This window comes from Seriola aureovittata, chromosome 12 (assembly GCF_021018895.1).
Source record: "Seriola aureovittata isolate HTS-2021-v1 ecotype China chromosome 12, ASM2101889v1, whole genome shotgun sequence".
Taxonomy (NCBI): Eukaryota; Metazoa; Chordata; class Actinopteri; order Carangiformes; family Carangidae; genus Seriola; species Seriola aureovittata.
In genome coordinates, this window is record NC_079375.1 from 22,722,052 (window position 1) to 22,735,903 (window position 13,852).

Here is a 13,852-nt window from a genome sequence, read left to right on the forward strand (position 1 = left end):
GCATAAGTATACTGGTACCTTCAAACACAATTATAACTCGCAAAGCAAGGCAGGAAAGGATAATTAAATATGAAATTCATTTTAACCATCTCCCTGTTGGAATTTAGTATAATTTGTCATGTATTTTCTTTTGAGTTTTCAATGACAGGAAAAACAAGTTTGTCTCACGATGTGCTTGGTCTCTTGTGAAAGGTATGCGTACCCAGTCTTTGTAATTTGAGGGTTATTGTTTTTAAGATGATTTTTTGCATTCTGTTTTTGTTCCACCGCGGACAGTAGAAAGACAGAATGGAAGTGAGGAGAGAGAAAAAATTTGATATGCAACAAAGATCCTCGACTGGAACTTTTTCAGTCTAGACCTTGGAGCAGAAAGAATGAAATTGAGGACTTCAGGGAATGGACCAGCACATAAAGGTCTAAAAATACTGAGAGATGTAGGTTGGGGCCAGCAGCATATCAATCAATCAGTCCTAAAACTAACTGGCAGCCAGTGCAAAGATACAAGAATAGGTGTGATGTCCTCAGACAGAGGAAATTGAGTTACAGTAAGGTCCAATGAAATGAAGGCATGAATGTACTAAAATTCTAGTCTTATGGTGGATGGGAATGGCTTGATTTGCAAGATTAAGCTGAAACAAGAAACAAGACTCAACAGGACGCAACTGAATTTATAGTGAAACTGAGTTTTCTGTCAAATAAAAGAGATTTCTACATTGCTGAATGAAATGGTGGGAGTTAGGACCAAGTTCCTCAATGATTTCAGGGTTAATAACATCCGCACCAAATGGAAGTATTTGATGGGATTAGTTGTAAAAAAATTAACAGCCATCCAATTTTTGGATGTCCTCAAGGCAGTTTAAAAAGGAGAGAGTCTCCCAACTAAAATATAATTAAACTTGTTGGGGTCACTGCTAAAATAGATTCGGGTATTGTCTGTGTAACAGTGGAAACAATGTGTGCTCTTAAAAGATGTGCTAGAGATAGCATGTAGAATGAAAATGAAGTTGGACTGCATGCATGCTCATTTCAGATTGAATAATTAACTGAAAGGGGGCACGCCAGTGATTTAACATTAACATATGTTTCTGTAGAATTCTGCAGGAATTAGTCCTAAAACCTTGAAATTATTGAGCATTTTAGTGATTCTGGTTCGTCATCCCGAAGTCAATGGGTTTTTGGTTTAATGCCCGAAACAAGGTCTGTGGTTAACACAAACTGAAATCATTTTCACCTTTTATTCTATGACATGAAATGCACCAGTAAATACCCCAGTTGTGATTTATTTAAGCTTTTACGTCTCTTAAAAAAGGCCGGTTGCTAACAAGTGGTTAAATGAGACTAAAGAGGTTGTCCACTCACCAGTCCACCTTTACAGCCTTATTGTGTTTAAACTGGCGCTCTTGCCAAGAGCTAAATCAAACTGCAAGGTGGAAGTTTAGTAGTGGCGACGTTGTAGTCATGTGACTGTGGCGTAGTTCGTGTAAAGCCTAACATTAGCTTTTTACTTCTAGTCATTGTATTTAGACTTCTAAAATCACAAGTCAGTGTACTGAACTGAAAACGTGTAGACATCATAAACTGTTTGTCACACAGATTGTTTTCTGCAGTAATCCGAAAAATAATGTAAAAATCCCATTAGCTTTTTGTCGAGGTGATGCTAACTTCTGGATACTGCTCCCCATCACAACTACTCTTCATGTATAAATTCAGTGGAGTGTCCCTTTAAATCCTTATGAAAACTAATGTAAAAGTTTATGAATTCTTCTATTCATCAAAAGGAATGGTGAAAACATTTCTTTGTTCGATGGTGGTCTTGGTTCAACAGAATAACATCAGACACAGTAAAGCCTCATTCCTCTGTACAAGCGTTCCTTGTTAGCGCCTTCTCCATGCGGCGTCCCTTTGGCTCCCTCTGGCGGTGGCTTCACCTCACAGCGACAAAAACTGATTGTTTACCGTTAAACCTTGAATGAAAAACACCGGGAGAAGCCCAGACCCGGTGTTTCACAAAGGGTCATATGTGAAGGAACCCGTTCATTTGGGCTGATATTTATACCGCAGGAAGGAAACGAGGGGGCACTTCATCACCCCCATCACCATCACTCAAGGACGCGCCCCTCAATACACACTTTGCAGGAGAGAGAGAGAGAGAGAGAGAGAGAGAGAGAGAGATGCAGGTATTAAGTGGAGGTGGGGAGGGGGACACAGTCGCTTCTGGCCGTTGGGACAGCGAAAGGACAGGAGGGGATGTGTTATTGTGCTGATGGCTCTCCTCCCTCTTCTTCCTATAAGAAGTCGCCTCTTATTCCAAACGGAGACGCAGGTGTAACCTCCTCATCCTCCCTCCGCCCTACTACTACTACTGGGCAACCTCTTCTTTTCTTCTTCTTTTTTTTTTTTTTTTTTTTTAACAATTTTCCATGCGCCGCACCTCTTCTTTCAAGTCAGCAGAGGGTGATTTTACGCGCCGGAGTGGGAAGAATAACATCATGTTAGATGAAATGTGGTGCGTCTCTTTTGTGCGCCGTCTGTTACCGCCGTTGTGAATGTGATGCCGGGTCTGCAGTCAAACACAGATGACTTGAACCGGGCGGCACAGGCGGTTGCAACTACAGCACTTGTTCCATAAAGAGAAGACTTATTGATAACCATGGCTGACCAGGTAAGGCGACGCATATTTTCCACCCTCCTCTTGAACCCACCTCGTGCGCTCCCTCACAATAGCCTGGACTACACACACACACATACACACACACACACACACACACACACACACACCCTCTAATGTGTATCTGAGGGGATAGCACGAGATCTAATCGTTGTTTTCATCGTACACTTTGGTTTTCTCCAGGTCACACTACCTGTGTGTGAGGGAATTCAGTGAATTCATCTTTACTCTCAGGAGATGATTGTTGAATATTAGCACAGGGACTTCCTGTGTGTCCGTGCTCCTCAGTGACTTTATAGTAAACTTCATATACCTGTATTTTTACGCTTCATATAGTGGTTTTTCAGTGATGCGGGATGGTTCCGTGATGTTTGTGCAGTATTTTTGTAAAAGCTTAGCCAGGGTTACAGTTCTTAAAGGTGGTAAATCCATCAAGCTGTTTCTCTTTCTCTCTCTCTCTCTCTCTCTGTCTCTCTTTCTCTCTCTCTCTCTCTCTCTCTCTCTCTCTCTCTGAAACATATTATGTTCCTCGTGGATTAGCCTATTTCATACACGTATACTCGCGGTTGAAGTATAATGAGCCTCACAGTGGAATAATCTAAAGTACACTAGATTCAACTACGGCTGGTAAATAAGCAGCAGTAGTCGGTGTAATTGGGCTGCACAGAGGGAAGAATGAAAACATTGCCTGTAGTATTAATTTTGTATCGTGCACTGTTGTTTGCCCTAGTTTCTCGACAGCCTGGCGAGAGAAAGAGATTAACCCCTGACATACTGGCTCAGCCCGCGGTCAGTCTCCTGTCTCTGCATGTGAAGCTCCCCTGAGCACACACGATCACAATAAAGGCCATGCTTAATTCATTAACTCGTTCAATTAACCTAATTGAGCTACCTGAGTGAACCAGTGTGGATGATATATATATATGTGTGTGTGTGTGTGTGTGTGTGTGTGTGTGTGTGTGTGTGTGTGTGTGTGTGTGTGCGCGCGTGTGTATACATAGGCCTTACTGTGTCACAAGCAGCCACACCTCAACTGCATGAAAAATAATTGTGATACTGTGCTAGAGCATATTGTCCTACTATACTAGACAAAACTATACTATACTATAATATAGTATACCATACCGTGTCATACTATATATACTATACTATAGATACTTCATTGTACTTCATTACACTACATGATACAATACTATATAATACTCTACTACACTAAAATATACTACACTGTACAACCTTATAGTTCATCACATTACATAACCACATGTTGCAATATACTGTACATTACATTTAACTATACTATAATATATTACACAAACTTACTTTACTACACTATGTATATACTATACTGTACTTCATTTCATTATATTATACAAAATTACATTACACAACACTACACTATACAACAATAGACTATACTATATTACAGTTAGTCACATTACACTACAAAATATTGTACAACACTGGATTACACTATACAGTATTATACCATACTGAACTACACTATACAGAACATCAGATTATATAACACTATACTGAACTATACTATATTATACTATGCTATACAATACTATTTGGTGCTCAATACTAGTAGTAGGCATCCGTTCGCCAGGGCTGGTGATGGATTTGCGCCTGAAGGGCCGGTGATCATATAAACTGCACGTTATACTGGACTCTACTGTACTATCCTATAATGTACTGTGCTTAAAGCGTACTATTCTTCTGCTCCATATATATTACAGTATTTAACGGTGTCAACGCAGCATTGGTAATCTCATTACAGTATTTAAAGGTTGTTATGAAAACAAGCCAAAACCATCCTGCATGAGAAAAAAGTTTATGAGGTACACCTGTACAATTTAACAATCGAGTGCAATCCAATACAACAGCCCTGCAGTGAACTTTGGGAAACTTCTAATCCTCAGGTTTTGTTGACACTGTGTCAGTGAGGCATTGATTCAGCTCGTTGTAATTTGTGAGACTTTCTGTGGTGGTGCTTAATTGGATTGTATTGTACTCTAATATGTTCCTGTTATTGTGTCAATCCCCTTTAATTAAGCGCCAAGACTGTACTTAGCTTGTCCAGGCAGACAGTGGGCTGCAGACGCCTTGGGGTGTCACTTGAGCTAGATTAATTGGTGTATTAATATTGATGAGGGTCGTCTATGGTTGACCTGCTACGGCTGCAAACACACGCACTGTTATGCACATGCATGCGCACAGTTACCCCCACAAACACAAACACACACACACTTTTCTCAGCCACATTATTGTTCTGGAGAAAACCGCTGACAACCTCCTTTACAGCTTTACTTTTTTTTTTTTTTTTTAATAACTAGGGACGGAGATCAAGACTTAATGTTTGTGACCTATTTGTTTGTGAACTCGTGCTGCACTCATGCAGTACACACCGTACAGTATACAGCCATCTAACCGCTCTTATGCCCTTATTACACACAGCTGCAGCCTGCTTTCCTGTCCCTCCCTTGTGTTCCTTTCTCTACACACACACACACACACACACACACACACACACACACACACACACACACACACACACACACACACACACACACACACACACACACACACACACACACACACACACACACACACACACACACACACACTCACCTCCTCCTCTCTTTCTCTTGTCTTCTCCTCTCTCTCTCTGTGTGTCCATATCTACCTGCTGTCTTTTAGCATCCTCTTATCTTCTGCCATCCTTTCAGCAGCTCCTTCTGTCCTGTGTCTCCCTCATCTCACCACCCCTCCCGCCCCCCACCCCCCCTCCTCTCGCAGGTTTCCCTTTGACACACTCTGCGTCTTCATCATCATCTTTCTCTCACACTGCCACTTATCTGTCTCACCTCCATTGTTATCACCTCCCTCCTCTTTACATACATAGGCACACACAGCGGAAACACCCTTCCCCCCATTCTCCAGTGATAACATTTACCAGAACAGACAGTGTTACAGGTAGATCTGCAGCCTGTTTTGGACATTTGGACTATTTTAAAGTACGGCAAGCAACAATGCTGTACGTGTGCTCCCCGGTGGCTCCATTGTACACTCACACATCTGTCTTTTTTTCATTGTAGTACAGTATGTTTCTCACCACGGCACCCCCACTCCGGCGAGGGAGCACACCCCTGCCTGTCAAACACCAGCTGCGGAGGGAAGAGGCCGTATCTGAGGACTGCGATTGGATCCCGGGCTTGGAAGAACCTGCCACGTTGCCTATTAGTGACACAGCGGTGCCTCGGGATGAGTCCTTCAGTCAGTCGGCAGTCGCCCAGGCGGCTTACCACAGCCATGGCGGGGCTTTGAGAATAGTGCTTCTTGGACAGAATGGCGTGGGCAAATCATCGCTGGCCTTATCTCTGGCTGGGCAGTCGGACAGATCCCTCTCTATAGACTCTGAGACACAAGCATGTGGTAATGGCCTAGACAGGGTGGAGTGTGTTTTTGTGTGCATCAGTGGTAGGACTGAAATACCCTTTTTAATCAATCTCAAGGTCCAGCTTCAGATAAATTTAGTGTGGAGTTAATCTGGTCACAATTCTTGGAAGATCAATGCTCATGAAGTGTTTTTCCTGATTCTGCCTTAAAATTCAAAACACACTTATTTGCTTTCCTGCCCAGAGTTGAGAGATGAGAAGATTGATACCACTCATATATCTCTATGCTATATATGTAGCTAAAGCTAGCAACCTGTTAGTTTAGCTTAGCATAAAAGCTGTGTCCCAATTCAAGGGCGGCACACATCCACCAGCTGGTGACGCACAGCAAAAATCCTTCGTAGACCTGAGCGTCTCATTTCGGTTCAGCCTTCACGGTCTACAGCGTCCATGAAGGGCCACACCTTCATGGACAGCCCCTGAGTTGGGACACAGCTAAAGACTGGAAACAGGAGGAAACAGTAGCCTAGCTCTGTCCAAAGGTAAAAACCTTAACACACTGTATCTTGGCAGTTTGATACATATAAAAACCAAAGTAAATGTAAACATTTACAGCGGATTACGTACCAGATTTCTTGGCAAACGGTCCCAGAGCTAGGCCAGCAGTTTCTTCTTGTTTCCAGTCTTTATGCTAAGCTAACCACCTGCTGACTTTTGCTACATATTTAGCTCACATGTATAAGAGTGGCATCAATTGTTAGTCGGATTATCTTGTTTCCCCCTGTTTCCAGCTTCTATGCTAAGCTTAGCTAACCAGCTGCTAGCTTCATACTTAACAGACAGATGTGTGAGTGGTATTGATCTTCTGATTGAGCTCTCTGCAAAAAGAAAAAAAGGAAATCACCACATTTTTCTCTTTGTGTATATTTCCCTTTAATGCTGTTAAAACAGGCCTTGATCCACTCCACATACCCCCCCCCTCCCTCTGGTCTGTCACACAGCTTAAAGCAACACTGGGGATAATCAGCTCTGGTCCTCAACCATCCAGCCAGCCGATCGATAAGTCAGTGTCACTAAGAGGCAACTCCTCTCCCTCACGCAGACAGCTGGCTTGCCCCTGACTCATATCATACAGTATTCATTACTGTACATGTACTACACTTGGATTCATGCATCATAAATGCACAGAAAAAGCACTTTGATCCATGTAGCTTGTACATGTTTCAATGATGGTGTTCTTACTATGCATGGGAATAACGGGCTAAATGTTGAAATCACAAAGTGTAAAAAAACCAAAAAAGAAACACAATTCATCACCTGTTTAACTAACACGTTTTTGATAGTTTTGAACAGATGCTCTGGCCTCATATCAGCTGGCTGAGTGGAATAAATACTCACCAATCAATACGTGTCTTCACCAAGTAATTACTGGTAAAAGACAGTGCAGGATTAACAACAGGAGATTTTGTTTGCTTGTACCTTAAAATAGACACGTCATTCATCATAGTGGGTTTCTTCAGGCTTTTTCAAGTAATTTGGGGGAAAGGTGTATTTTAAAAAAGCTGCCATGCAATTATAGGTAGTCTATTTTCTAGGGGTGAAAACAGTCAGCTCATGGGTTGGTTTAATGCTCAAGACAGGGTTCGTCAACATGACAAAAAATACCTCTAGCAGAAGCAAATGTCTTTAAAGGACAAGTCTGGTGGTATGCTATATATATATTTATTATTGCCAGCAAATCACATGAAAAGACCACAACACAGCTGGACGAATTTTCCTAATAAGAACTGGCTGTGTAGTCAAAGCCTCTTCCTCTGTGTCACAGAGCTCCATTGTTGTCCAAAAACTATTAAAAAATACATTAGCAAGCCACAGTTCTACCGGGATGCCGTAAAAACCTGATATTGCACCAAATGTGTATTAATCCACCGCTGGAAATCACCCCAAACAAATACACTATTTAATCCATCTTGAGTAACATCTGCTAAAAACCACAGTGCCCATGTGTTTTGGGAAATCGCAGAACCTCTTTGAATGTTAAAAATATTTATCTGTGGCCACTTTCTAAAGATTTACATCTTCAGTGGGAACAAATGGATTTGGAGCTGAGAGCAATAATGTTGGCAGGAAAGTTAGCAAGTATTGAAATAGGCTAAAACATTGTTAATGTTGGGATTTTATAGTGGGCTTTGTTGACAGTAACAAAAATAAAGAATATCACCAGCCTCGTGCTTTAAATTAGAGTTTAAATGTCAAAATGTTTGGATAAGTGTCAGAAATTGGTTGCAGTACCATTTTTCAAATATGTCAGTTGGCTTAAAAAAAACAACTTTAAACATCTTCACAAAATTGATTGAAGGTTTCTGCAGTAGCTCAAGGACGTCGTTTAAGACCCAGATTAACTTGTCAACATTTTCAGGCAGTATTTGAGATCACTGAGATTTTACTTAAGGCACTATTATGACAGATCTATGCTCCACAATGTATACTGTCACATTTTCACTAAATATTTTGCTACGACATATTACCCCTCCAGTATTTATTAAGAGTGTGATACATGCTGATGTATGCTGTGGTGGTTTATATTACACTGTGTGTGACCTGGGTATTGTCTTGCAGGTGAGGGCTATGAGTGCACAGTGACAGTTGACGACGAGGACAGCAAAGTCATAGTTTTCGACAACTGGAAACAGGTGAGTCGCTGACTGTCAGCTTCACTCTCAGTCTGTCTCGTTCAGTTTAGACTGTCTCCCTTTCCTTTCATGCTCTGTGACCTCTTTCTCCGTGAGCCTGGTTTTGATATCCCTCGCCTTTACAAATGAAAAAAGATTTCTGTGATGGGCGAATAATTTGTGTGTATTCGAGAGTAAAGAGAGTGTGTTCATACTTTCACGTGTGTGTGTGTGTGTGTGTGTGTGAGTCTGTGTGCTACACTGCACAGGGAAGCCTGCCGGAGCAGCTGTGCTCACTGTACTTAAGCTTTTTGAAGTTCTCTCATTCGGAAAAATGGAAATGACTCTTTTGTTAACCTTCACTGTTTCAATTCAAATCTACGGCAAACAAGAAAAAATTCTGTTGAGGGCTAAAATTGCTGCGGCTATGCATCATCAACCTTCTCTTCAGAGCCGCACAGTGTGAATGAGTTAATACAACCCGGAGGCGATGGTTTTTGAGCAGGAAAAACCTTTAGCTGCAGAAAGCAGCGGCAGAGAGCAGTGACAGCTTGTCAAAAAGCTCCTTGTGTTGTTCAGGACATTATGCCAAATGAAAAAGCACGCAGTCATTAATGCCCATTAATAATGATGATGAAACGGTACAGCACTGTAATTAGTGTGTAGTGTGGATGACCCCAGATGCATCCTATTCCAGATGTCCACTCTCACCCTTCGGGGACTCTCCCCTTGAGGTTAAATTATTCACACACAGCTACATTTAGCTCTGGGGAAGTCCACTGGAAGCTAACTCATTTCTTCACTTCCTCACCATTTCTGCAAGCGTTATCCTCCCTTTCTCACTCCCAGTTTTGTTGCCCTTTCTTCCTGCAGCTGTCATCATCTCAAAATCTCCTCGATGAATTCACTCTCTGTTGCCTTTTTTTTTTTTTTTTTTTGCGCAGCACTTGCTCGCCTCTCTCTCCACTGGCCCTTTTCTGCCATGGTTAAATCTCGCTGAGAGTTAATTACATTTGTTATTCTGTGCGTGTTAATACAAGGCAGGCCATTAAGGCTGAAGCAACAGACGCAGGCCAGTGGGAAGCTTGGAATAACTCCAGGGCCGTCAGCAGTGGGGGAAGGCAGAGAGGACTGGACAGCGTCCCAAATCATCTGCCAATTCATGCTCATGTTTAACTGCTTTTTTTTTTTGTTGTGGTAATGCCCGTAAATGGAAGAGATATACTCACACACTAATACATTCTAAGCGCACAGTCTCTTACATACACAGTCAGGTGTTCAGTCGGATGTTGTTCAGCTGCCTAACACATCTCATGGCTTTCAACTGGCACAGCATTAACTGCCAGCACTCCCAGTCCCAAGAGGCAGAGCTTCTGGCCTTGGAGCAAGCTGCAAGTGTTCTCCGTGGGGCATCCTAACCTACACCCAAGTTACCATAGCAACACACACAGACAGACACACACACACTCACGTATGCACATACGGAGCTGACTTAATCACTCACTCACGCATAAGATCATGCTAGAACAGTCAGCATCCGACGCTGTGGGGCTTCATCCGCTCTCTGGCCAGCACTGATCGGCGCCTCATCACTCCCTTCAAAACAAGATGAAAAACTGTTTCATTCACACTCAGCAATTGTTCCTTCAAGTGCTTGGTTGGCTTGACTCACAGCTGATTGACACATGAAGGTCTAGATAGAGCTATAATTTTCCCCAACTGCATTGCAGGGAGTGGTGCAACAAACTGCAGGTATAGAGCTCAGTGTGAGGGCAGAAACCCTTAAAGACTATGCTGACAGACAGGTGTGTGTGTGTGTGTGTGTGTGTGTGTGTGTGTGTGTGTGTGTGCATGCACATGCAGCATGTCGTATGGTCAAACGTGTAAAAAAACTACAGCATACACACACACACACACACACACACACACACACACACAGACAAGGCTGGAGAGTCTGCTCTGCCAGACGCTGGGATGTTGCTGTGTTGTTGACGTCACGGGATTGGATGGTTTAAATAAGTCATCCATGAGCTCAAAATAGAAACACTGGCACACTTGGCCTTGACCTAACTGGCCCATGCTGTCCTTCGCCTTTAGTCTGACATTGGTTGTGTAATGTATCTCTCAAACGGTCATTTGGGTTGTGTGTGAGACTGGGGGTCAGTAAAGACCAGAGGGACCTTCCAACTCTCCTCTCTGAAGTGTGTTTGTCTGTCTCAGTGTCTGTGCATTCATGCATGTCTGAATTTATTCGTTGCCGAGTCAGTCTAAGTTTACATTATTATTTTATAGCTTAAAATTAAAATATTTATTTAAAACAACCAAAAGGTGCAGCCTGAGGCCGGGGTAAATGTAGGCCGGCGATGCACAGTATATGTGTGTATTTATCAGCATGCACCGCTGAGAATTTTCTGTTGCCACTGAGGGATGGATCATTTATTTTGCTAAAGCGAATTAGAGAAAAGGTCCAGGATGCAATTTGGAAGAAGCTAATTACTGCTTGACCACATTCTTTTGCTTGAATAGGAGGTAAAATAACATTGTTCTTGGAGAACAGACTGATCCTGGGCTTGCGTTCAGGGAGTTCCTCCCTGGACATTTTTCTCTTTCCTGTTTTGCTGTACTTCTGCCTCGCAAGAGTCGTTCTGCACTATTTACACATCATCTCATTTCTTGCCCCTAATCCACATAAGCTATAATGCTTTAACTGTTTTGTTTGTTTTAGTCTCCGCCGGGAGTCACCACTCAATTTATCTGTGTAGAAAACTCTGTGTGAACCAGAATCAAATAAAAGAAAAGCTTATTTGAAATCTCAGCTGCTGCATTGTATTTAAGGGATAAACATGAACTATCAGAATCCTGTGACTGGTTTAGAAGGAGTTCTGAAGATCAGGTGGATTGCAGACAGAACCTTCTAATACTGGGAACTAACAGAGATCATTCATTTTCTTGAAAACAAAACATTGCTTAGTCTTACAGACAAAAGAGTCATAATATAAGATATTTTGGCACAGACAACATTTCAGCATGTTTTAAATTTTGACATGATATGAAAATGTTTTTTAAAATGTTTCTTTATAACATCTGCTAATGTTTGCTCTCCACTTTCGACATTCTTTCTGTTGACTACTGTCCCTCTGTCTGTTGCTCTTCTTTTTAGCTCTTCCGGTGACTTTTCTACGTCCACATTTGATTCTACTTACATGTATGTGGCAGAACAAACTGTGTAGTCACTATTATCACTGTGTTCTGTAGTACACAAATTATAGACGGACACAAACCCAGTTAAAAGCAAGGTATAGTTAGCATCAGATGACTATAAATAGGATCTGATGCTAACTCTGTCAACTAGCTAGCCAGCTACAAAGCTAGAGTTAGCATCAAATGACTTCAACATGATCTGATGCTAATTCAGCTAGCTAGCCAGCTAGAAAACTGTTTTAGTTATTTTGTATAAGCAGTTGTAGTAGTTTTGAATGACTTGAAGCCAGCTGCAAACAATCTACTTTTTCCTCAAGTTCAAACAGTGTAAACAAGAGCAGGTCAAAAACTAGTAGCCTATATGGCAGGACCGTGTCGTAGGCTGTCTGCATTCTGCCTAGTAACAGCTGGTTTCAGCCCTTTATCTGTGATCCCCTACTTCCTGTGCTCACATACACAGTATTTTAATACAGTCAAATTTCCAGTAAAGTTGGTCTCATTTACATGTTTTTCTATTTCTGTTGTCAAACAATGGAACAAGTTTGAAATAGTGACTACACGTTAACCAGCTGTCACTGCCGAGCCATTTCCAAGCTGCTGCTCTGCACTGATAAAATCCACAATGTCGTCACCAAATACATGAGTTAAAGACAACAGCTGTGCTGTGATTTCAGCTCTGTTTACTTTTAAAATGATCACTCAGAGAGAAGGTTAGAAGCTCATTCACGTCAGCTGCAACAGAGGTGTGTCTGCGGGGAACACCCGACCTTGTGTTAGAGGGGCAATATTTGTGACCGTCTTCTACTGAATATTGTTAAGTTTTGTCCAAATAGTCACTTGATTTGTTGCAAGGTGCTTTTTCTGAAAAAAAGACCGGTAAAGCGCTCTGAAAAGCTGGCTAGGTTGGGAACAGCTTGTTCGCACTAAATCATTTTTAAAGAGCAACGACCAATGAGGAAACTGAAACACTCGACCAGACCGACCGGCACCCAATGGTGTAACCATATTACAGTCACGCTGCTTTGGGCTGACCCATGGTGTAAGTCCATCACTCACTCAACTCTATCACAGTCAGTCAGTCAGTCACTCAGTCAGTCACGGACATTTGCATTTATAGGGCCGGCCCCACTGTTGTGGTCCAGCCAGAAATGACTCGGAGCTTAGCTGTCATTTGCTTTAGTGTCATTTAACAGTGTCAGTGTTCGTCTCAGTGTTGTGACATTTATTCTTAGTCATAAATAACATGGGCTGTGGAAATAGTGAGCTAGATGTTTAGAATGGAAGCTAGTGGTAAAAATGATCTTTTCATCAAGTTCAAACAATATGATGAATCTTTTTTTCTCAACCAAGCTGTGATTTGTAGCAGAGTTAGTGTCATTCATCAGTGTCATGAGATTAATTCTAAACACTAGTGTAATTATTAGTAGTATAAGCTGCGTAAGAAAGTTGTCCGGTGTGGTAGTTGTCGGTGTCAATCACAATGGCTTCAATCTAATCATACATATTGATTCTTCTGATTGCACAAAATGTCATGATTCATTCATATCCTTTACTCCCATTCACAAAGCAGCAAGGCAACAGGTAAAGAGGCAAAAGCTGATTGGTCCTCCTGTGTACAAGCACTGATTGACAGCTGAAACCTTGTAGAACCCTTTTTTTTTATTTTTTATTATAAGGCCATTAATGAATCTACACAAAATGTTAATAATTTAGTACAGTAGTGCCACATGAATAACTCAGTTTGGACAGAAATCAGGAAGAACCTCTTTAATCTAAGGTCACAAAATGCTTTAACCCACGAGGCAATAATTCAATGCATCCTCGGGGGAAATCCTCTTACCCCCCCCCCCCCCACTCTACAGGGAGGTCAGAGGTCAACAACAGAACAGCATCCCTGAAACCAGTAAGGA

General features: G+C 41.9%; 1 protein-coding gene across 1 annotated transcript in view; it reads left to right on the forward strand.

The window, feature by feature from the left end:
• Positions 1 to 2,028: 2,028 nt before the first annotated feature.
• Positions 2,029 to 13,852, forward strand: part of rem2 (RAS (RAD and GEM)-like GTP binding 2) — a 28,925-nt gene continuing 17,101 nt past the window's right edge. Inside the window, exons 1-3 of the mRNA XM_056392298.1 lie at positions 2,029 to 2,662; positions 5,770 to 6,106; positions 8,689 to 8,762. Coding sequence (XP_056248273.1) covers positions 2,651 to 2,662; positions 5,770 to 6,106; positions 8,689 to 8,762 — 423 coding nt within the window. The 5' untranslated portion in view covers positions 2,029 to 2,650. The remainder of the gene's footprint in view (positions 2,663 to 5,769; positions 6,107 to 8,688; positions 8,763 to 13,852) is intronic.